The following is a 25701-nucleotide window of genomic DNA, read 5'->3' as shown; positions in this document are numbered from 1 at the left end:
GTGGATGTCCGAATGGAACATCCATGCATTGGAGATGCTCTAATTACTCTCGTATCATTCAAGAATGTGGACATCTTACGGAGAGAGTAATAATTAAAGTTTATAATCCCAAACAAATCAAAGCAAAATCAATTTCAAATTAACTAAATTTTATTTATGTGAGTGGAATGCTACATCTTTATGCTGCATCTGCATTTGTCATAATGAAATATCTTAGACTTCAATGGTATTTTAATTTCACCACAGCCGCGGATCATACTTTAAATAGCCACAAATCAGAAAAAAACGTTACCAACCCAAAACAATTAATTAAATAACAAACAGAGCAAACAAAATCATCAACCATGAATCATTGCAATTAAACACGATTAAGAAAACAAGAATCCTAGTACAAGAAAAAAACCACGTGTGATTAAATTGCCCATCTACAATGAAGTGAAGCACATAACATACTACTCCATATACTACTAGATGAGAGTAACAAATTCCTAATAGTGATATAAATTTATAAACAAACCCCAAATAAAGACCTAACAAGCCATAGCATAGGTATATAAATAATTCCATGATGCAATCTTTATTCTAAATATAATCGTATCATTATGTAGTGATACAAAAAATATTACACCTATGTACAATATAATAAACTCCACAAAATAAACGTTCGAAATTCCCTCTAATCTAGAGTATAGTAATGTAGTAGTACCAAAAATCATTGCAATTCTGTAACAAAAAATAAATACCTTCCCTTCATTTCCATTTGTAGCTTTGTTCTTGCTCCTTGACTCTGCTCAAAACCCCTTCCACAGCCACATCAAATGCATCACTCATGCCCTCCAACCCTTTATTATTATTGGCATATACAATCTTCGGAATATATTCAATCACCTTTTCCCTCATTTCCTTCACCTTTTCCTTACTAATCTTACTAAGAACCGATACGATCGATGTCCCGTTTTTTACCTCATTTCGGTGAATGAAAACCGAGTAACTTTCCCGCTCACCCGGAAAGAACCATTTGTACTGCAAGTAGGCGGTTCGGTACCAGAAGAAAACCGGTATCGAACCGGCTACCATGCAATCGAAAATGGAGCGGCGGGTGAAGCTATCCCCCCTCGGCTGGAGACAGAAATCCGAGTCGAGGAAGGCCTCCAAGATAGCCGAGCTCCCCTTGGCGCACTTGGAGCCGCCGCAGTCGACGACGCGGCAGGAAACCGGCTCGGAGTAGCACTGGTTGAGGAGGACGCCGCGGAAGTCGTTCTTTATGTAGCCGCGGGTGGCTCCGGCGAAGGAGAAGAGCTTGGTGCGGTTGCGGCTCCGGGCGAAATCCTGCCAGGAGCGGACGTCGGCGGTGGAGGCGGGGTGGAAGCCGGTGGGGTAGGGGACGGCGACGTCGAAGTGGTCCCAGGGGTTGGCCTCGATGAGGAGGCGCGTGATGTTACGCATCTGCGGGAGGTAGAAGCAGCTGGAGCCCCAGTCGCTGATGCGAGAGCGGCGGAAGTCCCAGGAGATGCGGCCGAGGGTGATGAAGTGGTCCCAGCCGCCGGATCTCTGGAAGAGGGGCTGATCGGAGGCCCAATTGAGCAGCATCTTGCAGTGGTGGTCGCGATCGGCTTCCGTGGAGGTTTTGTTGAAGATGGACTTCTCGATTGCGAGGCCGAGGTAGAAGGGGATGTAGAAGGCGGTGGCGGATTGGGGATCTGATGTTCGGCAGCGGTAATTGAGCATCCGGCGGTGGTAGATGAGCTCCAGGGAGAATTGGTCGGTCCAGAACCACGCGGCGCTGGCGTCCCGCGGCGCGATTTTGGAGATCACGGCGGCGGCGGGCTTGCCGAAGCCGGAATTGGAGAGGGCATCGCAGCGGGAGGACCAGGGGTTTATTTTGTCGCAGTTTTTGACGATTTCGGTGTTGAATTGCGGCGGGAGGTCGTAGGCGTAGAGTTTGCCGTGCGGGCAGGGAGAATCAGGAACTGTGTTGGTGACGGTGACGGTGAGGGTGGAAGTGGAATTGAGGGCGGGGGTGGAGGGGGAGAGGGAGAAGGGGAGGGAAGGGGCGGAGAGGAGGAGGAGGAGCTGGAGGAGGAGGACGGCGAGGAAGAACCATGTGCGGCGGTGGTGGAGGGAGAGGTGGGGTTTGAGGGAGGCTAGGAAGGAGGAGGCTTTGCGGTCCAAAATGTCGGGGGTTTTGGGTTTTGAGTTGAACGGAGGTGAGTCGGTGGGGGAAAGCATTTGATGCGGTGGCGGAGGCGGTGGCGGAGGGGTGTCGGTTGCGGCGGAGAGGGGAAATGATTTTTTTGGTTAGATGCAGAAAATGAAGGTAGACTAGTGAGTATGATTTGGGGTGACCAAATGTTATGTGGACGCGTGCAAATTGGGTTTATCCCGAACCGACAACTATATATCTTCTGCTTTTTTTATTCTAAATGCTCCAAACCTTAAACTTTTTAGTACTAATTGTTTTTTTAGATTCCTCTAAACATTGATTATTGTGTGGTTATACATTTAGATTTATTATTTTCTCTGCGTTCGATTGTTTATTTTCATGAATATAGAGCAGTTTCTCTTTTTTATTCTTTTTCCTAGCAAAAAACGATATTCTTCATTTAACTTTATTTTATTTTTATTTTTCCTCTATTTTAATTTTTAACATTAATTTATTAAATTTTGTGTCTAATAGAACAGAGGAAATAATTACAAAATTAGCTATGCAATTGGTGACTCTCAGAACTGTCGTTTAATGAGACGTGGAATTTTAATTTTTAAGAGCAAACTGTCGAAAATTATATATTAAATATGTTTAATACTCACTCCGTCCTATTGAATATGAAAACTATTCTATCGACTTTGAAAATTTACTAAAATTAAAATAATCCATACAATTTATTTAGTATTGTAAGAACATTCCCGGATGTCAAACTATAGCGCTTTTAACTCATTTATTTATTGGATTCAAGATTCATCTTTTGGAAGATTAAAACAATATAATTGATTGAACAATATAATAGTAATACTTAACCACAATGCAGTTTGATTAATTAAGGAATTAATTTTAATTAAGGTTCAAATCTCTAGATATGGCATACCTGATTATATATGTATTTTTTTTATGTCAGGTATATCACGTTTGAATTTAACCAACATTTCGTAAGTTGAATTATACAACGCGGAATATGGCTGAATTTTTCTTTTTCAAATTGAATGAAAGATCTAAAAATAGACATATATCGATTGATACTCGTTGATTGAGTAAAATAGATGACAGCCTAAACTGAAGTTGTAAATTTTGGAAGAAAGTGCAGTCCTATCTTTAATTTCGTCGGTTCATAATAATTGGAATAAAGTGGAGTGTTTTATTTAAGTCATATACCCATTTATGATTCGTTAAACGTGTAGGGACTAACAGCCACCGATTTTGAAGTTAGACTGTAGTAACATTATTGGAACAGGAACATACGTTTTTACTATATGGAGTAATTATTAAAATATTTAAACTTCTTTATAAAGAAGAAATAAATAAACATAATTTTTTAAAGAACACGTTACAATAATTAAACTTTTATCTCCGACCATTTAGACCAAAATACACACATCCAATTAATCTTAGTTGTCTTCAGGTTTAGCTCTTTCTACTCTTCACAGTCCAATGACTCCAATTGAATAGGGAACCACATCAATAAACATTAGGATGATAGTGCATCTATCATGCATATGATTATAATTACAACATATTAATATTTTTAATATAATGATAATAAATTATAATTGATTACTTATATCTTAGGATTGACAAGTAATTGGGTTTAAATTTGAATCTGGATGTTAATCTTTGTAAAAGCAGAAAAGACAACTCAAAATTGAAATACTATGCTCAAATAATTCTAATGAAATCCAACCAAAATCGATACACTGAAAACCAAGCATAATTTAGTTTATACTCATAATTAAATAAATAGGGACATGTAATTAAATAAATATATAAATTAGTGGACTAACATAACATGACCGGTCATAGAACATATTAATATAGTATAATTTAACATTAATGTTACGAAGAAAGAATAAATTTAAAGTATTGTAATCCAGTAGATTTAACTCTTTATTCTCATTGCAGTATCATGCATGGATTCAGAAAGACAATTTTTATATATTATGGTCAAATAGCACTATCCACAGCCAATTAACATCATAATACATTCGATTTTAATGAGTTCACTTTTCTTTACTATTATTGGTACGATCGTTCCCGATTAGTTTATGAATGACAATGAATCAACTCTTAAAAACGATATAGAATTACTTGATAGAACTAAATAGATGAATACAAGAACGTGGTATAGTAAAATGACGTCACAAACAAAGTGATTATTCGTTTGATAAGTCGGATAAATTTATCAATAAATTTAAAATTCAAGCAAGAACCCAAGAAAAAATAGAACTCATAATATGAGTGTATGCTTGATACATAGGAAAAGCCAATAAAGGTCTTGTTTTTTTGGTTTCTCCAATGATTGATACATAAATAAGGGCAAGGAAATATGTTTTTCAACTTCACTTCACTACTTTACCATATCTTAGTTTAACTATGAAACGAATCCTTAATGATTAAAGATAGATTGGTGTCTCTTGTGATGATGCAAACGGCCACTTGTGAGGAAGAAATACACTTTCCCACACTGGTGTCTCTAGTGAAGTTGAAGGAGGAAATCGGGTTTATAGGGCAGTTTGTCTTTAAAATCACGTAAATGTACCCATTTTGTTATCTATTCCATATATAGGAAAAACGCCAATAGGAAAGGCGTTTTTATTAAGTAAAAACGCCAACTAGAATGGCGTTTTACAATGTTCAAGTATTTTACCCGTATTTACTCATATTACAGTACATTTAAACACGCCAATCAAGATGGCGTGTATATAATAAAAGACGTCAATCCGTGTGGCGTGTCTGTGCTAAAAGACGCCAACCTCATTTGCGTCTTCACTAAAAGACGCCAACACCATTGGCGTCTTTGTTCAGAAGCATATACTAGCAGCCAGTCGCGAAAAATTAACACCACAGACCCACTTCGCGATTTTCTCTAGCAGCGGCCAAATCCTTCGCAAATTCGTCCGTGTCTTTGTGATTTCGCCCTCCATTCATCAATCGGTGCTAGTTTTCCCCAAATTCGTCCAATTTATTCGGTTAGTATGCTTATCTTTTACATTATTAGAGTAATTGTTGGATACTTAGCTAGGGTTTGTAATGTGTTGCGATTTGAGTTGAAATATTGTGCATATGGATTATTTGTATGACGTTAGTGTTGATTATTATGTTGGATTGTTTGGGTTAAGTGAATTTGTGTATAAATTTGATTATAAACCAAAATCGTAGGGTTTTATAGCTTAAAAATTGGGCAAATTGATTTGGTTTATGTGGGTTTTGGTTAATGTCTTTTTTTAGTTTGAAATGTTAATTTTGTGTACATTGTTAGGTTGAAATTGAAATTGAAATTGTTAGGTTGGTTAAACTAAAATTGGGTAAGTTGAATTGGTGGAAAATTGATGTATATTGTTTATTTGAACTGTTACTTTTGTGTAGGTGAATTGTGTTATGATGTTGAAGTTGTGTATTGTGAATTATTTGATATAGGTGTTCCATTTTGTGATATTGTATTAAATTGTTTGTAATTATTGAATTTGTTTAGGTTTGTTTGTTGTTTAATTTGGAATATGAATGTTGTGTAGGTAATTTATGGCATCTTCTTCAACTTCTCGTCGTCGGCTCTTATGTGGTCCTGAGGACCCCTCCGTATTATATCTGCAGAGACAACACTTCTCTAATAACATATGGGCAGGAGTGCCATCGGAAGACGTACGGTGTAGAAGATACGAAGGAATCATATGGGATGTTCCCATAAATCCTCGTGTTTTGGCGGTTATAGATGAGATGGGGTTCGGCGGGATGTTGAGGTGTGGTCAACCGAAAGACATTGACCACCATCTTATCACCGCTTTGATTGAACGTTGGAGGCCAGAGACTCACACGTTTCACTTTCCAGTCGGTGAAGCGACTGTGAGCTTAGAAGACGTGGAGGTCTTATGGGGCCTCAAAACTGACGGTGAGCCTCTGACGGGTTACATCCCCACTAAGGATGTCAACTATTGGAAGGATGTTTGTTTGGATTTTCTTGGCTTTATTCCAGATGTAGTTGATCTAAAAGAAATGAACTGGAAGCAGACAAGCTTATCAAATCAACTGCGGATTGAGTTGAGTGATGACCACGAGCAATACATGTACAATCAACGTGCTCGTGTGTATTGTCTGCTGTTACTGGGTGGTCTACTGATCCCGAACGCTACCGGTAATAAAATTCTCTTCTTCTACCTTCAGTTTTTCATGGATATAGAACAATGTGCTAGCTATAGCTGGGGAGGTGCGACTCTTGCCTGCTTGTACCACAATCTATGTGAAGCTGCACTTGGTAAGAGGACCGATGTCGGGGGAGCTCTTACATTGTTACAGCTGTGGGCTTGGGAAAGAATCCCAATTATTAGACCGCAGATGCTGAACCCCGCGCCCGTAGACTACTTACCATGTGCAGTCGCGTAAGTTGTCCACTAATTACTCTTTTAAGCATAATTTTTATTGATTTTTGTGTTGTTCGCTCATAATTTAATTTTTGTAGATGGACTGGTCGGGCCTCTTATGTAAAAGCACCGGGGCATTGCATTGAAACTTTCAGAGATCAGTTCTCAACAATGCATGCCAATCAGGTAATTTACGTAACCTAAATTGTTGCTAGTGTGTTGTTTTGATTGAACTTGTTTTGACTAAATAAGTTTCATATTTAGTTTATTTGGAGGCCGTATGAATCGCGAAATCTGCCGGATGTTTGTGTTGCCGGTCGTCCTATATGGACGTCGATGACAACACTAATCTGCTGGAATATGGTTGAGCCACACATGCCACAGCGGGTGTTGCGACAATTTGGGATTGTCCAACCTTATATCCCGCTTGTCGACCGGTTCCACGGATCTGATTTTACGAAACAGGATCGACGTGGCAAAGCAGGTCGGAACTGGGTTCAGTGGCACGCCAATCATATACAAGATTGGCATAATAGGCACGACACAGTGTATGTTGATTTGGAGTACTCATTGGTGCCTGTTGCTACTGATGAGTACATGGATTGGTTTCGCCGGATAACCGTGGTGTACCTAACAAAACCTGGGGTGCATTCTCATGAGGGCTTCCATGAAACGGCGGCCTCTCATCACTACGCGGTAGATTTCAATAACTTTTCTTTATTTATATTCATAAGATGAAATGTAATTAACACTGAAAATTGTAGGTGGAGACCCTTCACAAAATACGCCACTTTCTTAGGGAGCAAGACATGTCAGGACGGCTGGATTTATTCACCATTTCGAGAATGGTTGAAGATGGCCTCCAGATATGTGGGGAAGCTGAGACGATGGACCACTGTCCTTCACAGCGCTCTGAGCTGGACCTTGACATGCCCGTGCGGCAAAAAGCGAAGCGGCGTGGAAAGAAGAAAGTTGGTGGAGAGTCGTCATCATCAAGGATGGATACTCAGTTGGTTCATGATTCTGATGACGATTTTGTGGCTTCACCTCCACCAAGATCTGCCGTGCGGGGTCGTCACTCTGTCAGCCACATGGGTGGTACAGGAGAAGATTTCGGTCTCAGCGATCAACAATCTCCACCTCGGTCTTCTGCGAGAGACGACTTTTTTGGTGTTGATTTAGAGAATGCCGTCGTTGAAGATACTCCTCCGTCTAGAATCCCTAAGACCAGCATCGGGAAGGGAATCCGTAGTCTGTTTATGCGTAAAAGGCGAGACGAGTGAACGTTGCCCGAACTTTTGATATTGGTGTTTTTACATTGATTTGAACGCTTTATATAAGTAATTTGATATATTGTATTGATATTGGTGTTTTTTCATTCATTTGGCGTATGTATATTAGTAATTTGATAAATCCGCTTTTTATACGTGTGCATGTTGATAATTTGAACTCTTATAATTTTTATTGGTACATTTTTTTGAAACACGCCACTCACGATGGCGTTTTTAAGTTTGAAAATTTTTTCCAATTTTTTGCCACGCCAAGGCTGAGTTTCTGAACAAACACGGCAAGCTTACTAGGCGTTTTTTAAAACACGCCAACGTCATAGGCGTTTTTCCTATAAAACGCCATCTTCAGTGGCGTTTTTTTAAACACGCCACTCAAGATGGCGTTTCTAAGTTCGAAAAAAATTTTGCAATTTTCTGCCACACCGAGGTTGAGGTTATGAACAAACACGCCAATCGGCGTTGGCGTCTTTAAAACACGCCAACGAAATAGGCGTTTCTAGATAAAAACGCCAACTTAGATGGCGTTTTTTAACACAAACCCGCCAACTTAGATGGCGTTTTTAGGAAAAATGCCATCTTGAGTGGCGTTTTTAAATAAACTAAATTTTACGTTTTGTGTATTCCATGACTCGCCAAAATATAAGTAAAACAGAACAATGTTCTATTCAATAAATAACTACGACGCCGCCAAAATATAAGTAAAACAGAACAATGTTCAATTCAGCTAAATAGTTGTTACACATTCAATTGTCTCGCCTTCTCCGCGTAAAGAAGCTACGGATACCCTTCCCGATTCTGGCGGTTGAGAGTCTAGACGGAGGAGTATCTTCCACAACGACATTCTCTAAATCAACCCCGAAAAAATCGTCGCGTACAGAAGATCTAGGCGGAGAATGTGGGACATAACTGAGACCGATGTCTTCGCCTGTACCACCAGTGTGGCTGACAGAATGCCGACCTCGAACTACAGATCTTGGTGGAGGTGGAGGCATAACATCGTGATCGGCATCATCAGTGTGGCTGATAGAATGACGACCTCGAACTGCAGATCTTGATGGAGGTGGAGGCATAAAATCGTCAGCGGCATCATCTACCAACTGAGTATCCATCCTTGAAGAAGCATTCGGGCAGTTGCGTCTGTCGTGCCCTGGTTGACGGCAATGTTTACATCGGCGTCGGGCGCGTGGCTGGTCAGCTTCACGGACATCCATCTGATTAGGAATCCTAGTAGTACGATATCGACCTCGACTTTTAGGCATTAATTGGGCTCGTGAACATTGCAAAGTCCATTCAAGCACAGCCCAATAATCTTGGTGTCTGATTGGATTGAACACCGTAGAATATTGGTGTACCCAAACACTTGTGCGGTATACGTTATCAACAAGCGACAGCATGGGCTCGTTTCTAAACCGCGCAACTGCCGCTGCATGTGAACATGGAAGTCTCCACATCTGCCACTTTTGACATTTGCAGTTCGACTCCAAGTACTTTACCTTCCACTTATTACCGCCCTTTCCACCAATTCGACGCTTTGTTCGAACCACGTAAAGCCCTGCAATTGTGTTTGGGACTCTCACATTATGTAATTGACCTTTTACATCATTTTTGCACACCTTTTCATGGGCCCACGGGGTAAGTGGTGTGGCACACTGTGTTGATGCAATTGACCGCTCATTAAACCATTTTATTGTCCTCCAAAATATCAGATCAATGCAAGCTTTAATTGGGAGTTGTCTTGCGCCTCTCAACACATTGTTGTAAGATTCAACCATATTAGTGGTCATCTCACCCCATCTTTTGTGTTTGTCATACGCCAAACTCCATTTTTCTAACTCCACGGCATCAAGGTACTGCACAGCCTCGTTGTTGATGGTTCGAAGTAAACGACGTCTGATCTTAAACTTGCGTTTCTTTGTAGCAATACCAATTTTCCAAACAAGTTTTTTTACCATGATGCCTTTGTGATTCTGCAAAACATTTTTTCTAACATGTACCAAGCAAAATCTGTGATGCCCCACATTGGGTTCTTCTTTCCATATGGGAGAATTCATTACATCTATGATTCCCACATGCCTATCAGATATTACACATATTTCATGCTTGGCTACGTGAATTCTAATACGTTCCATAAACCAATTCCAACTTTGTATGGTTTCCTCATCAACAATGGCATATGCAATAGGCAAACATTTCTTATTAGCATCAAATCCAACGGCAATAAGAATTTTACCTCGATATCGTCCACGTAGATGAGTTCCATCAACGGTTAAAACTGGTTTGCATAGTTGAAAAGCCTCCACAGCTGGACCAAAAGCCCAAAATACGTACTTGAAAACCTTGTTCATACCGTTGCTTAATCTTTCATCATGTAACCATTCGACAATTGTGCCAGGATTTTGTCTTTGCAACTCATTCAAATAACCTGGTAAAACTTTGAAATTTCACGCCCACGAACCATACACAAGCTCAATAGCTGTCCTCCGAGCATACCATGCTTTCTTGTAACTAACTTTCACATGAAATCTATTTTCAATATCCGCCACAATTGCTTTTACCTTGTAGCAAGGATCGTTTTCTATCTGATGTCGAACACTCAACGCTATCATACCCGATGAAAGATTAGCGTGCCCATTATAATTACGATCCCCCATGCAAGTATGAGCAGTGCTAAACACTCTAATTTGCCAGTGTTCATCATGCTTCCTCAATGTTGCTTGGCACTCCCACAAACATGGCGGTAAGGACTTATCTTTCGGATTTCCTTGTGGCCACTTACAAACTGCATGCCATCTCTTTCCTTTACTTTCAACAACTGTATATTGTCGGATTTTTTCCAAATGCCAAAAAGTCACAGCTGACTTCAATTCCAATTTGGTTTTAAATTTAGTATGCAAATCGACATTGCTCGGATCTTTTTCACTCCAATAATGCACATTGAGATCATCAGACTCAAAGTTTTTTGGATCAAAACTATCATATGGACCTGGTAAGGTGCGAAAATAGTTCATACCAGGCTGTGGGAACTGTGGAACTACTCTTTCTCGTACTGCTCTTCCTCCAATTGATGTTTCGCCAACCACTGTTTCTCCAACCGGAATGGATGTTCTTGGAGCAACAAATTGGTCCTCATCCGACGAAGCACCATCTGAATCTGTACTATCCGGATCGACATCTTCAGAATCATAAGGTGATTGTGGATCAAGAAAGTCGGCTTTATCAAGACCAATTATGTCCTCAACCACAGCTGGGTTGTCACTGTCCCCTAAATGCACGCCTCCAATATCAAAATCTTGTGTTGTATCGAAGCATGGTTCTTGGCCTCTCGTAGACGTACCAACATCAAAATCTTGTGTTGCAGCGAAATATGGTTCTCGGCCTCTCGTAGACGTACCAACATCATTACTCATGAGATGATGACTATGTTGTTGAGTAATTGACGAATACTCAACATACAATTCAATTTGACCTCATGTAGTCATACTCTCACTAAACATTAGTGGCATGTATACTTCTTCTAGTAAAATACCTATATACGTGATTGAAGATCCATAGAATATATGACGTTTCCATACTATTTGAAGTTTGTTTTCAAATCTGTTTATCCACATTTTTTCACAAATTGTTTCCACAAGCTTATCGTAGGAAATACTTTCATCCAACATAATCAATCCTTTTGCAAAAGGAGGATCATATGAAATAACTGTTCCGGGAATTATATTTCCACCCCAATATAAATGGACACACCACGTCATACTATCTGCATTAATGTCAAACACAAATATTGGTCAAAAATATTTCTTTACAGTACACTACAATATATACTATCATAACAACCTATCAAATATGGGTAAAAAATTAGATATACTACAACATATAATACCATAACAATTGGTCAAAATATTTCTATTAATTACAATACAATTTATAATACTATAACAATCCATCAAATAATTATATAAATTACACTACAATATATACTATCATAATAATCCATCAAATATTGATATTGGTAGACTAATGTTTGGAAGAATGAGTTAAAAATTAGTTATACTAACCGATTGCGAGTACTAATATTTGGAAGAAATGAGCCAAAATAGAAATCTACACGCTTCAATCCACCACCGGGTTGACCCGACCAAGGCAAGCGTTTTTGCGTTTTTCGGCTTTGGGAAGGTTTTTCGCGTTTTGGGGAGGGAGGAAATGTGATTAGGGTCTGCGATTTTGGGGGAGATCTGAGAAATATGGTTCAACCAAAAAACGCCGATCAGGTTGGCGTTTTTTACGTTAAACACGCCAATGACCTTGGCGTTTTATATCGTAAAGACTCCATCAAGATTGGCGTGTTCAAATTTAAGTATTTTGGTTAAAAATACGAGCAAGATACGGTGCCATTGTAAAATGCCAACTATGTTGGCGTGTTTGCGTATAGACACGCCAATATCACTGGCGTTTTTACTTATAAACACGCCAACTTCATCGGCGTTTTTCCCATAAATGGAATTGATAACAAAATGGGTACATTTACGTTATTTTAAAGGCAAAGTCGCCTAGAAACGCGTTTTTCTCGAAGTTGAAGCCGAGAAAAAGTACAAGCTACTTGAAGACATTAGAACCTTGATTATCAATGTGGAGAAAGAAATATATATGGAGCTAGAGAGAGAATAAATTAGCGTAAAAACTAAAAGAGTGAGAAAATGCTAGTATGTGAGGTGAAAAGGCTAACAGAGAATCAAAACACCAAAAGAGACAAAAACCACAATCACAAGAGAGAAAGAAGTGGTTGTTAGCTTTTAGGCTCAACCTTGGGTGAGTATTAAATAATTCTACCCGTTTGAGTGATGGTTGGTGTGAGGTTCTATCCGCCTTTTACTAGCATTATATGTGCATTGCTTTCTAGCATTTCTGAGCTTATGATGCAAGAAATCGGATGCATAAGTTTCGACGGATTCCCTCGAGCATTGCCACTAACTTGGGTGTTGTCCCGGATGAAACATGTGAATGTAGGCGATTTTGGGATACTCATTTGTGTTGATGGTTTTATAACTTGTGAATTTGTGGTTAAGTCTTGAATGTTAAGCTTAACCTTGTGTGCTATGATGACCCTTTTATGGGAATTCTAAGTCATGAGAATAGACTAAAAGTTAGTTTCCAAAGATAGTGTAAAAAACTTGATCCACTTTTTATCAGTCTTAAAATAAAATTGCAAATGGAGATTGTTATTCTATATAGCTAAAGGTAAACAAATGTACTACTCCTTATTAACATATACTAGTGGTTAGCTTCTAAATACGTGCAACATGCATTAATTTTGATGATTGGTCTAAAAAATCAACAGAAATATTTAAAAACGATTAAAGATAGCTGATGAAAATACATAATTTGCTGTGTATTAAAGGAAAATTTAAACTATTTTATGAGATGTGATATGAAATTAGATGTGTGTGGGCATGAGCGAGCATGGCATATGGGCTGGCTGTAGTGACAGGATAAACTCATACTATAATTTTTGTTTGGTTTCTTCAATTCTTTGTAGGGTACAAAGAATAATCCGATGCATTGATTATAAATTGTATAAATCATCACTAACTCACTATGTATATGTTTGAATAAACCAACCAACCCATCACTAATCATATATGCTAATACAACCGTATGGCCTTGTTCAATTAATGCATAACAAATTGCATGTGGTGTGATATAGCATGTCTATTTCCAACTAGCCTTCTCATACATTAGTTAATCAACTATAACAAAAAACGACAAAGTTGAATAAACCAAATAATCAAATTTATAACATACTATATATTTCTGGAAAAGAACATGTGCAACAGTCTTGTGTTGTTTGTTAAAGCCTAGCCGATGGTGATGGATATGGGCTTAATATTGGCAGTCAAAGTTCTCTCTCACACTAATTTTATCACCTATTTTTTGGATGAAGATATGTTGATGATGTTGGAAGCAGCGTCTCATAGTTTTGTAATTGGAATTTATAACATGTATCATTAGGTTAATCTAGTAATCCATGCTTTAGTTGTTTTTTTTGGAAGTTTTTAATATAGTCCAACATAATGTCTAAAGATTGCACATATCTATGACTATATATTGAATGACCCGAAGTAATATATAATTATTAAATTAATAATTTATGGGGTCAACTGATTATCTATAAAAGTATAAGGACTATTATTCATTTATTCAGATAATATGGGATTATAGTTATAAATACTAGTACATCAATAGAATCTCATTCCTATCATTATCATTATGACAGAAAATAAAATACATATTATCTGGAAAATCATGAATCCTAACGAACGTATGCTGGCATTTTTTGGTGAATGGGAGTGAGAATTTCTGTTCCTTTTCGCGTCATTTCCAAACAGTACTGCAACGGTTCTGTTGCCAAATTTTTGCTATTGTTGATGGGTTAAGAGTTTGGGCTTGTTAAACTCAGCCCATTTTGTTTTCTTAAAATTTACTCATACCTTTGTTTTAATTTGTGTGTCACTGCAAAATTTTGGTCCAGGCTCAATTTTATTTTTAGGCCATAAAATTTCGAATTTTTAGAGCTTTTTGGGCCACCGATATTGTAGTCTTTATTTGATGTCAGCCCATTAACTATTAAGAAGTCCTTAAAAACTTTTGGTCTACTATTTCAGAATAGTCCATGATTTACTGTATCGAGAATAGTCAAAAATTTAATTATATTTTTTATTAAGTAATATACTCTGTACTCCCTATGTACTACCAATTATAGTGACCCATTCTTTGGACTATATAAATTTTTTATAATGTTATTTCTTTTTTATTAACTAAAGAAATACAGTATAAGTAAAAATAATATATTTTCATTTTTGATAATGGGTCATCTTAGTTATGATATTTAAGAAAAACGTAACTCTATCTTCAGAATTAGTATTAAAGATGTAGTAGTATTTTATTGATGGTATTTTATGTGTCATGTAATTTTCCTTTTTGGTGGACTTTAGGGTTGAGTGACGTAGATATTCTGTATAAAAGCTTGTAAGATGCGTTGGAATTATAATAAGGTTACGTAATCATCGTATATATCGGGTTTGAAACTTGACAGTAGACTAGTTCAAAGTTGAAGCGCAAGGCTATTTGACGGCTATTTGACGTCCGCCAGCATTGGAGATGCTCTTAATGAATAATAATAAATTAATACTCTCTCCGTTTCATAGTAATAGAATCATTTTACCATTTTGACATGTTTCATATTAATAAAGTCATTTCTCTTTTTAGTAAAATTGAACACATTTCTCCACGTCTACTTTATTATCTCTTACTTTATGCCCTATTCATCTCTCTACCTTTTTAATTTTCCACTTTATTCTCCCTTTACTTTAACTCACCTAACACAATTTTCTTAATCTATGTGCTGAAAAAAAACGTCTTCATTACTATAGAACGGATGAAGTAATAGTCAAGAATAATACATCAGATTCATGGACTAGCATTATTTGCAGATAGGGCTGGCAATTTTTGACACGACACGATAACCGACACGAACCGGCAGGAAAATAATGGGTTTGGGTCAGAGCTTATTGGGTTCGTGTCCTTATCGGGTCAACCCATTAAGGACACGAAAATTTCGTGTCGTGTTCGTGTCGGGTTCGTGTTATCCGTTAACAATACGTGTTCGTGTCGTGTTCGTGTTATACGTTAACAAATAATATTTTAATATTATTAATTCTTATTATTTTCATTTTTAATAGGTTTAACTGTTATCAGGTCGTGTTGTTATCGAGTCGCTATCGTGTGATCTCGTGTACGTGTTGTTATCGTGTCGTGTTGACCCGAATTGGTTCGTGTCGTTAATGGGTTCGTGTCGTGTTCGTGTCGTGTTCGTGTCTGAGGGTTTCGTGTCGTGTTCGTGTTCGTGTTTGAGGTTTTCTTAACGGGTCGTGTTCGTGTTTGTTGTTATCGTGTTCGTGTCGTTATCGTGTCGACACGATAACGACCCGACACGCACGATTTGCCACCCCTATTTGCAGATGACCAAACTCATAACCAAGGGTAGAAACGTCATTTCACGCATCTTCAGCAAATCTTATCTACGCGAAATGAACCTCATTCCATCTCTGCACTTACACATTCGTCTTCTCCTTCCTTCCCTCCTCACTCGTTGATGATCAGATCACATTCAAATCGATAGATATTTTCCATTTAGCAGAGCTGCAGAAGTTGGAGCTGAAATTCGTTGGAAATTTCAAAGCGACAGAGCAAATTATCACGCATTTAAAACGGCATTTAATTTCTCCCCACCAACTTCAACTGTGCTCTTTAATTTCCCTCCATTAATTTCTCTCCTTCGCTAGTCAACTTCTTCAATCATACTACTTCTCTCTGTATCTCGCATCATGCTAGAGAGCTTATAGTTTCTCATAAAAATGATTCTCGGTTTTCTCCAATCAATTATCCTGTTACTGTTATCAATTTCCAATCTATCCTTGCCGTCTTCCGCACTCGACATCAATTCCACTTCCTGCAATCGGAACTGCGGCGGAATTCCAGTTCAACACCCATTCGGTTTCTCAGATTCTTGTCAAATCAAGCTGAATTGCAGCAGCAACAACTCCGCGATCCAAATCGGCGGATTCGACGTCTACAACGTCACGTCTGATCACATCTTAGTAGGTATTCCGGCCAAATGCCACCGTCCGATCGACGAATTGAGCCAGCTCTTCGGTTCGAATTTCGCCCCGACGTGGCGTAACGGCCTCCTACTGGAGAACTGCAGCGCGCCGATGAATGATTGCGTGGTTCCTCGCAGATTGGTGATGAGCACCATGAGTTCGCAGGACTGCCAAAGGGGGAACGGAAGCGAGGAGAGATTAACGTGCTATTCCGTCGGGTCAAATGATTCCGCTGAGTTTTTGGATTACGAAACTGTGAAGAAAACGGGGAATTGCAGCTTTCTGTTGTCGTCGATCCTGGTGGAAAATGCCACCCAGGGCTCTTCGATCGCGCTCGATTTTCAGAAGGTGGAGCTCGGTTGGTGGATCAATGGCAGCTGTCACGGCGTTTGTGATCCCAACGCCGACTGCACGGGATTTCGGTATGAAGGAAAGCTGCGGCATCGCTGCAAGTGTAAACATGGCTACGTCGGAGACGGTTTTTCGACCGGTGGCGGTGGAGACGGATGCCAGAGAGGTCAGCCTTTGCTCTTTTCCTTCCCTTCTTAATTATAAATTATTTAATTAGCGTTTCTGACTTTGGGGAAAATGTTGAATATTGACCAATGTGAAATTTATGCCATTTTAGCTTCGGCGTTGGCCTAATTAAAGATTTTTGGCCTTGGTGAAAGTGGAAATTATTGAGCTGCTTTTTAGCTGTTTTCATTCATTACACTGAGGGGATCTGGTCATATTGATTGAGTATTTATTAATGGTTGGAGACTTTCTGAGTTGCTGAAAGAAAGTAAAGTACTATGAACTAAGCTTGGTATTAGATGGATGGGTTTATTATGAACGAAGGTAGTTATTCCGTTACAGCTTGGTAGATGGAACGAGTGAAGAAACAGACTCAAAGTTCTGTTTCCTACTTGAATTTTTTAGTCATTCACTGGTTCCAAAATGATAGTCTAACCCCTTTTCTCCCCGAATTTCATGGATAAAACGTAGTAGTAGCATTTTGTATCAGATCATAATTTATTATCCAATCTTCAACTTTGCTACTGAAAAAAAGACAAGTCAAATAACAAGGAAAAAAGAAGTTGATTTTAACATTAGTGATGATATATCTATAGATTAATCGAGATAAGTCTACTAGGTTACTAGTTATCATCACTAAGAGCATCAGCAATGGCGTCCGTCCCGCCGGACATCCGGCACGCCTAGTTATCATCAATAAGAGCATCAGCAATGGCGCCCGTCCCGGCGGATGCCGGACGTCCGCGCGGGAAGTCCACCATTGTGCAAGGTCGCGACGGATACGGACGTCCGCTGCGGACACCGGAGTTCCGCGACGTTCCGCGGACGTCCCGATTTTTTAATTTTTAATTTTTTTTTTGTTTAAAAGTTTATATATACGGCTCGTTAAACTTCATTTCATTCGCACCACTTGTTTTAACAAGTTTCTCTTTCTCTAAATTTCTTTTATATATCCGTAATGGCTGGTAGTGGTAGTGGTAGTGGTGGGCATTATGAACACATGATGCGGCTAATTCATGCACGTGTGCGGGAGGTAGCGGATAGGGAGGAACAAGGGGCCTTGGAGCCGGCGGTAGCTCGACCCATCCATCGTCGATCTATAGTACCCTGGGACCACCTCGCTGCACACCGTCGGTTGTACGAGGATTACTTCGCTCTGGAGCCACGATATGGGGAGAACATGTTCTGGCGACGTTTTAGGATGCATTGCCCGCTCTTTCTGCGTATCGTGGGCGCTTTAGAACGTCGATACGGGTATTTCAGGGTGCGGGAGGATGCGGCTGGTAAACCCGGCCACACGCCGATTCAGAAGTGCACTGCCGCAATCATGCAGTTGGCATACGGAGGCGCGGCCGGCATGTTCGACGAGTACCTCCACATCGGCGAGACGACTGCCCGCGAGTGCCTGAAGTATTTTTATCAGGGCGTTAAGGAGATATTCGGGGATAGTTATCTTCGGAAGCCTACCCCCGAAGATTGTCAGGCTTTGCTGGATATGCACGGGAATCAGCACAGGTTTCCGGGAATGTTAGGCAGCATAGATTGTATGCACTGGGAGTGGAAGAACTGTCCCGCTGCCTGGAAAGGGATGTACACTACTGGTTTCAAGGGCAAGAATCCCACGATAATCCTTGAAGCGGTAGCTGACTACCGACTGTGGATTTGGCATGCCTATTTTGGAGTAGCCGGGTCTAACAACGATATCAACGTCCTCCAGTCGTCGCCCCTTTTCAACGACCAGTGCATGGGCATTGGTCCGGCCGTCAATTTCATCACCAACGGCAACCAGCACAATATGGGCTATTATTTGGCGGATGGGATATACCCTATGTGGCCCGTCTTTGTGAAGACGATCAGATGCCCCGCAGAAGAAAAGAAGGTCTATTTTGCGGGTCGTCATGAGGTAGCACGCAAGGATGTGGAGCGGGCATTTGGTGTGCTCCAGGCTCGATGGGCGGCAGTGAAGGGTCCAGCACGGATGTGGTATGTTGACAGCATCGCCGACATCATCTACGCATGTATTATCATGCACAACATGATTGTCGAAGATGAAGGTCCAGCAATGACTGATTGGACCAATGATGATGCTGATGCTGCGGGTCCAAGCCACGGCGTGGCCACTAGCAATGTACGCATGGGGATACCCCACGACGAAGTCGATCGTGTCTGTGTATTTGCCGACATGCGCCAAAAACAAGCCTATGTTCGACTACAGAACGATATTATTGAGAAGTATGGCAGCGGAGGGGTCGTCGTTGATGTAGTTTTTACTTATTGAAATATATATTTTTTTAATTTGGTGAAATGTATTTTTTTTTATTTAATGGAATTTTTTTCCCTATTTGTGTCGGAATTTTAATTCCGTAAATTGTTTAATTCCGGAAATTGTTTAATTTGTGAATTTGTGAATTTTTATTATTGTGGGAAGTCCGTCGGTATATCCTTGGGGATGTCCGCCATTGTGCAGTGGAATGTCCGTATGAGGTGGCATCCGCAGTGGGATGTCCGTATGACGTGGCAGGAGGTATTTTTGGGATGTCTGCGGGGATGTCCGCCACCCATTGCTAATGCTCTAAGAAGAAAAAAAGACAAGAACATTATTTGTTAGTGTTGCCACTTGTTGATTGGACGATCACTATGTCAAAGCTTTTCATTTTATAATTGCAAGTATGGGAAGATCACATGGTCACCAACCAATTTGATGATATGAAAGTCAAAGGAAAGAGATGATTAGCGTATGGTAGTAATCCAGAGTTTTCGTTCTAATGCTGTTACCGAATGTGCATCTCCAAATCACAATAAGCCCTTTGTTTGAGACTGAATATTCATCTTGTTGCAAATACAACTGCTGAACAGCAAATAACTAGTGTAGTTGTTTAATGAATTGTTTTCATATTGATCATAAGATTATTAGGTGAGCATTTCTAATTATTTGATGTGGATTTGGAAACTTACTAACTTTGAATTTTTTTCTTGTAGAAGCTGGAAAATGCCATGCTACAAGCTTGTCTTTTCGATGTGGGGGAACTAAAGTAGGCATGTTTGTTGGAGGTACTTATTTGGTTACTTAAATCTTATAGACATCTGCTTATTGCTTAAGCTACCATTCTCCACATTACAATACCAACTTCATAGTTTTAGCTTTGGAGCAATTCAATCATCAGTCATCACTGATCTTGTTCAATTTTTTTAGGGATTGTTGCTGGAGCTGGTTTGGTGGTGGTTTTAGCACTGGTCTGTTACTGCGTGAAGAATAGAGCTAAGAGTTCGAAGAACAGATTAAGCGCGAGGCGGCTGATCAGTGAAGCAGCAGGCAACTCGAGTGTGCCCTTGTATACTTACAAAGATATCGAGAGAGCAACGAACAGCTTCTCTGAGAAGCAAAGACTAGGAACAGGTGCCTATGGCACAGTTTATGCAGGAAAGCTCCATAACGATGAATTGGTGGCAATCAAGAAAATAAGACATCGTGATCACGAGAGTGTCGACCAGGTGATGAATGAGATCAAGCTTCTGTCCTTTGTAAGCCACCAGAATTTGGTCCGCCTTCTAGGGTACTGCATCGAGAATGGCGAACAAATCCTAGTTTACGAGTACATGGCCAACGGCACCCTGTCCCAGCATCTGCAGCGTGAGCGAGGCTCTGTGCTTCCATGGACGATACGTCTCACCATTGCTACAGAGACAGCTCATGCCATCTCCCACCTTCACTCAGCAATGAATCCTCCAATATACCACAGAGACATCAAGTCCAGCAACATTCTGCTAGATTACAATTTTAACTCCAAGGTAGCGGACTTTGGGCTTTCTAGGTTTGGCATGACCGACGACTCCCACATATCCACAGCACCGCAAGGTACCCCAGGCTACCTCGACCCTCAGTATCACCAGAACTTCCATCTTTCAGACAAGAGCGATGTCTACAGTTTTGGGGTGGTTCTTGTAGAGATAATTACAGCCATGAAAGTGGTTGACTTCTCTCGACCACACAGCGAGATCAATCTTGCTGCTCTAGCTATTGATAGAATTGGGAAAGGCCGGATAGATGAGATAGTCGACCACTACCTTGAGCCGAATAGAGATGCTTGGACACTTTCATCCATTCATAAAGTAGCTGAGCTTGCTTTTAGGTGTCTTGCTTTTCATAGAGATATGAGACCTTCAATGATGGAAGTGGCAGATGAGCTAGAACAGATCCGGGTTAGTGGGTGGGCACCTATGGAAGAAAATATGCACATGGGTTCCTCAGTCGCCTCGAATTGTTCATCGCCATACCAAGGAAGTGAGAAATCATTTAACATATCAATAGCAAAGAAGACGACAACCATGTCATGGGTAGGAAGTAGGAGGTTGGTTGTTCCACAGAGGGCGGCTACCACTGCTGCTGCCCTGCCTATGACAGAAGAGGTGAAGAACAGCTCACCAGTTTCGGTGCAGGATACTTGGTTGAGTGAAAAGAGCTCACCATCATCCAACAGCTTATTGAATAATGTAGTTCGATAAACTGGGCAACTTCTGCTTCTTTTAACCTGCATCTGTTATACATAAACTTCTGATGGACACTGAGAAGACAGATCAAAGTTTTGTACTATTTAATAGTGTGAATATAAAAAACCAAATTCTTACACAATTCTTGTTCAAATATTGCATATTTGATTTCTGAATAAAATAAGATGTTTCTCTGCAACTATAGTATTTTGTGATGAACCATCAGCTTTTGTGAAGTTGTGTAAAAATATTTTGGTTCTGGTGCACCCTATGGACACTGGTTTCCATGAAAGACAGACTACAAAATTACTACCAACAGTTTGGCCTAAACATTCCTAAATTCCCTATCCATGACTTCTCGGATCAACAACTTGATGAACTTTTCTTGCTTCAGTACTTGAATATTGTCCTACAACACGTGCATGAGGCACGTTTGCTGCCCCCCGAGCCAGGGCATCAACATTTTCAAGCAGGTACAGACGTGGAAGGCGGCCTACCACATTCCCCTCCTCATTACCATCTTTGTCAAGAAATGCAAAATGGGGAATGCCCTCAACACCAAATTCATCAAGCTCTTGTTCCCACTTTGTATTATCAACGTTCAACATAACAAAATTTACTTTGTCCCTAATAGCAGCAGCCAAAAGTCAGAACAAAGGAGAGTAAATTCTTGTAAAAAATTATCATGACTTGCATCCAACTCCATATTTGAAATGAAATGTCAAACTAATATACTTGGACACATTCATTCAAGCAAATTAAGAGACTGGATGTCTATGTAACGAAGGATTGAAAATTCAGTAACCTGGCTGATTTTTGCACTCATGAAAACATAATATTTTGAGGCTGAAAAGACCTATATCACAATTACCACATTTATATTTCCACGTTTTTTACCAAATTCTGAAGGTTAAGGAGCAACAAACATCACAGATGTTAAATTTATACTCAAAGACTAGTACATCATACACCAAATGCTTTAAATAGATGGCAGATACTTATAATCAGTAGTCTACAAGCCAATTGGATGGTTAAGCATCACAAAACACTAAGATACATGTATTTCACCCACGACTGTGATGAGCCAAAACATAAATAATACTCCCTCCGTTTCCTAAAAATGGAACTTTTGAAACAACACGAGTTTAATACTAAATTGGTAGAGTAAGAGAGAGATAGAAAGAAAAAATATGTTAGCGAAAAATAGACCCCACCTTATAGAAAAAGAAGTTTCTTAAAATGAAAAGTTTCTATTTTTAGGAAATTGACCAATATGGAAAGAGTTTCTATTTTTAGGAAACGTAGGGAGTAGCATATAGGAGCGTTAAGATACTTACTTAAATTGCTGTTTGACTTTGTAGACATCCGGTGCTAACACTCGACATACTTCACACCAATCTGCGTAAAACTCAACAACAGTGGGCTTGCCATTTGAAAGAGCCTGTACATGGAGGCAAAATCAAAAGGCGATTGACTGCAAACTCATGAATCAAACAAGCATTACATGATTCAGACATATAACTCAAGGAAAAACAGCCTCTAGTGCAAAATGAATATCTACAATGCTAGTTAAAAATCAAATACAGTAGTTGACAAAAAAAATATCCTAATACTTGAGCAATCTTCCATTTTAGGGGCATTCACTTTTCATGATTGATAACATGGGATGTGAATCAAACAACTCTCATGAAAGAATGCATCAAAGTAAAAAAGCAATAACTAAAGTAATCAAGTAATCAACACAGGTCTTAGTTTAATGCATAAAACTATGCTGGAGAAGTAGAATAAGAGGAAGAAACCTCTTCGTAAGGCAATGCTAGGGCGGACAGATCCTTCAAAGATGTCCCGCCAAAGTCCAAGCGCGTAGAGGCGAACAATCCAACTGCTCCAAGCATAGAAGCCACCGCAACTCGGCGGTTGAGATCTTTAGTTGGATACGCCGGCAATTCAGCGCCAGCTGACGACGTCGTTTCAGTCGCAGCGGCATCAATTCCGGATTCAGGCTTCTCCTGAAAGAAATTGCTTATGATTAGCGGAATAATCGCTGTTGGTGTAGTAGAAATGAGGTGTACTAGTCTACCTTAGTTGAGGAGGGATCGGAATTGTTTCCGCAGAAAATCCTGTGACGGCGGAGATCATTCTCCTGAAAATGAGAGGTGAATTTGAGGAAGCGCGGCGGGTGGAGATAAGAGTGGGGAGATGAGGAGCGGAATCGGGGAATGGTGGCGATGCTGGAGGTTGAAGCCATGGCGGAATGATGGAGGTTGTCGTCGAACTAAATGGTCAAACACTTAAAGGCGTGTGTACTCGAACACGAGAAATTTCGGAATATAAGTTTAAATTCGCTGACCGGATTCAATTCGCTTACCTTTCGAAATATGGGTCCGGGACATGCGAATTTTTCAGAATAAGAATTTTACTTTACACCTTTTTTTATTTTTATTCTCTTCATTTTTCTTATTATTTCTCTTCCAATAATTATAGATTTACTAAATTATCCTTTAACCAATCTCTCAAAAATTTCATTTTACCTCAAATTCTCTCAAATTCTCACGTTCACGCCGCCTCCACCTCCACCCTCCACTTCGCCGCCACCTCTTCCTGGCGCCTCTTCACCGTCTCTGCCTCCACCCTTCACCACCTCCGCTTCCACTCTTCGCCGCTCTTTCCAATTCCGATCTCGAGCAACCTCTCCTCAATCCCATCAACGCGTAATAATCCACGTTTCCGCTCTCTCATCCGGCTAGCCTCAATCCCATCAACGCGTAACAATCCTTACCCTCTATATTCGTGTAACTCAGAGAAAACATACACACATCTTGGCACTCTCTGATACGAAGTTTCAAGCGGTGAACTGCCACAAGTAACAACCTACGCAAAAAATGTAACAAGCAACATGAAAATGCAACTAGATAGATTTACAGTACAAGAGAATCACACACTTGCAACAGAGAGAAGCATAATAAACTTCATTTACAGGCAGAACTCAAACCAGTACATGTTCCCAAATTGGTGGGATAGAGATCACAAACCAGTCGATAAGAAGAAACAGAGGATCTTAGGTATTCTAAACCATACCACTGATTAGAAATTTAAAGTTAAAAACCTTCTTCACATAGTTTGTTTATACCAATAAATAGTTGCAACTTCAGAGTTCTTTTTATCTATTTATTTTGCGTTATTGAGTTGTGACTACTTTTTGAAGGCTTCATAGATTCTGAATCCCATTAACTCTACATTCCCTTGTTAATTTAATCAATGCAAAAAGGCCAAGGAAAAACTTTGCAAGTCAAAAACATATGACGGATCTACAAAAACAGTTCAAAACAAATAAATTCCTTATAGAGAGCTAAGTGGAAGACTGAAACATAGCAGAGTGAAATGTATTTATCAGTTTCAACCTTAATACATAAACAGAACGGTAAAGCATATAGCGCGTGAAATCGTTTGGAGTGACGTAAAATAAAAATTTTGAGAGATGGGTTAAAGGATAGTTTAGTAAATCAATAATTATTGGAAGGGAAATAATAAGAAAAATGAAGAGAATAAATATAAAAAGGTGTAAAACCCTTATTCCGAAAAATTCGCATGTCTCGGACCCATATTTCGAAAGGTAAGCAAATTGAATCCCTTATCTCGAAAGGTCAGCGAATTTAAACCCATATTATGAAATTTCTCCTCGAACACACACCATGGATTTCACAATTACTAGTGATTACTTAATTTTAAGTCCAAATCAATGTTTTAAAATCGGACCAATAAACCGGTAAGGCATAAACATCTCAACTATCTTAGCTTAAATATTGTCCTTTATGAGGTGCCTATCAACTTACACATGTTTCGTACGATCATGTTGAACTGGATTCTTCGAGATACTTATTGACGCATTGTTATCGCAGAACAACTTGCACGTTTGAGATGAATAAGTTCCAACTCCTTCATAAGTTTCCGCAGCCATAGTAGCTAAGTCAGTCCACTCTTAATACCCCGAAATTCTACTTCCGCGCTAGAAAGTGCCACCACCTTTTATTTTTTGCTTCTCCATGTTACAAGGTTACCTCCTGCAAAAGTAAAGTACCCTGTTGTAGATTTCCTATCGTTTGGGTTTCCGGCCCAATCAGCATCAGTGAATCCATGTATCTGTAAGTGCCCATGCTTCTCAAAAAGAATCCCGTGTTCAACTGTCC

At 39.7% G+C, this 25701-nt stretch overlaps 4 protein-coding genes across 4 annotated transcripts; 2 read left to right on the top strand and 2 right to left on the bottom strand.

Moving 5' to 3' along the window:
* Positions 1-548: 548 nt before the first annotated feature.
* LOC121752169 (xyloglucan galactosyltransferase XLT2-like) lies at positions 549-2378 on the bottom strand. The gene has a single exon (XM_042147094.1). It carries the CDS (start codon positions 2227-2229, stop codon positions 751-753), a length of 1479 nt encoding a protein of 492 aa, XP_042003028.1. The 5' UTR covers positions 2230-2378; the 3' UTR covers positions 549-750.
* Positions 2379-6199: 3821 nt separating this feature from the next.
* LOC121752726 (serine/threonine-protein phosphatase 7 long form homolog) lies at positions 6200-7847 on the top strand. Its single transcript, XM_042147824.1, has 4 exons — positions 6200-6582; positions 6663-6750; positions 6829-7260; positions 7329-7847. The coding sequence occupies exons 1-4, from the start codon at positions 6200-6202 to the stop codon at positions 7845-7847; spliced, it is 1422 nt and encodes a 473-aa protein (XP_042003758.1).
* Positions 7848-15974: 8127 nt separating this feature from the next.
* On the top strand, positions 15975-21656 carry LOC121752351 (wall-associated receptor kinase-like 14). The gene is made up of 3 exons (XM_042147371.1): positions 15975-17027; positions 20006-20077; positions 20220-21656. The coding sequence occupies exons 1-3, from the start codon at positions 16265-16267 to the stop codon at positions 21527-21529; spliced, it is 2145 nt and encodes a 714-aa protein (XP_042003305.1). The 5' UTR covers positions 15975-16264; the 3' UTR covers positions 21530-21656.
* On the bottom strand, positions 21597-23805 carry LOC121752352 (thioredoxin-like protein HCF164, chloroplastic). The gene is made up of 4 exons (XM_042147372.1): positions 23595-23805; positions 23314-23523; positions 22852-22955; positions 21597-22141 (listed from the first exon to the last, which is right to left on the bottom strand). The coding sequence occupies exons 1-4, from the start codon at positions 23760-23762 to the stop codon at positions 21859-21861; spliced, it is 765 nt and encodes a 254-aa protein (XP_042003306.1). The 5' UTR covers positions 23763-23805; the 3' UTR covers positions 21597-21858.
* Between the last annotated feature and the right edge of the window lie 1896 nt (positions 23806-25701).

The sequence above is a fragment of the Salvia splendens genome, chromosome 10, assembly GCF_004379255.2.
Source record: "Salvia splendens isolate huo1 chromosome 10, SspV2, whole genome shotgun sequence".
NCBI lineage: Eukaryota > Viridiplantae > Streptophyta > Magnoliopsida > Lamiales > Lamiaceae > Salvia > Salvia splendens.
This window is presented reverse-complemented; position numbering and strand designations above follow the sequence as displayed.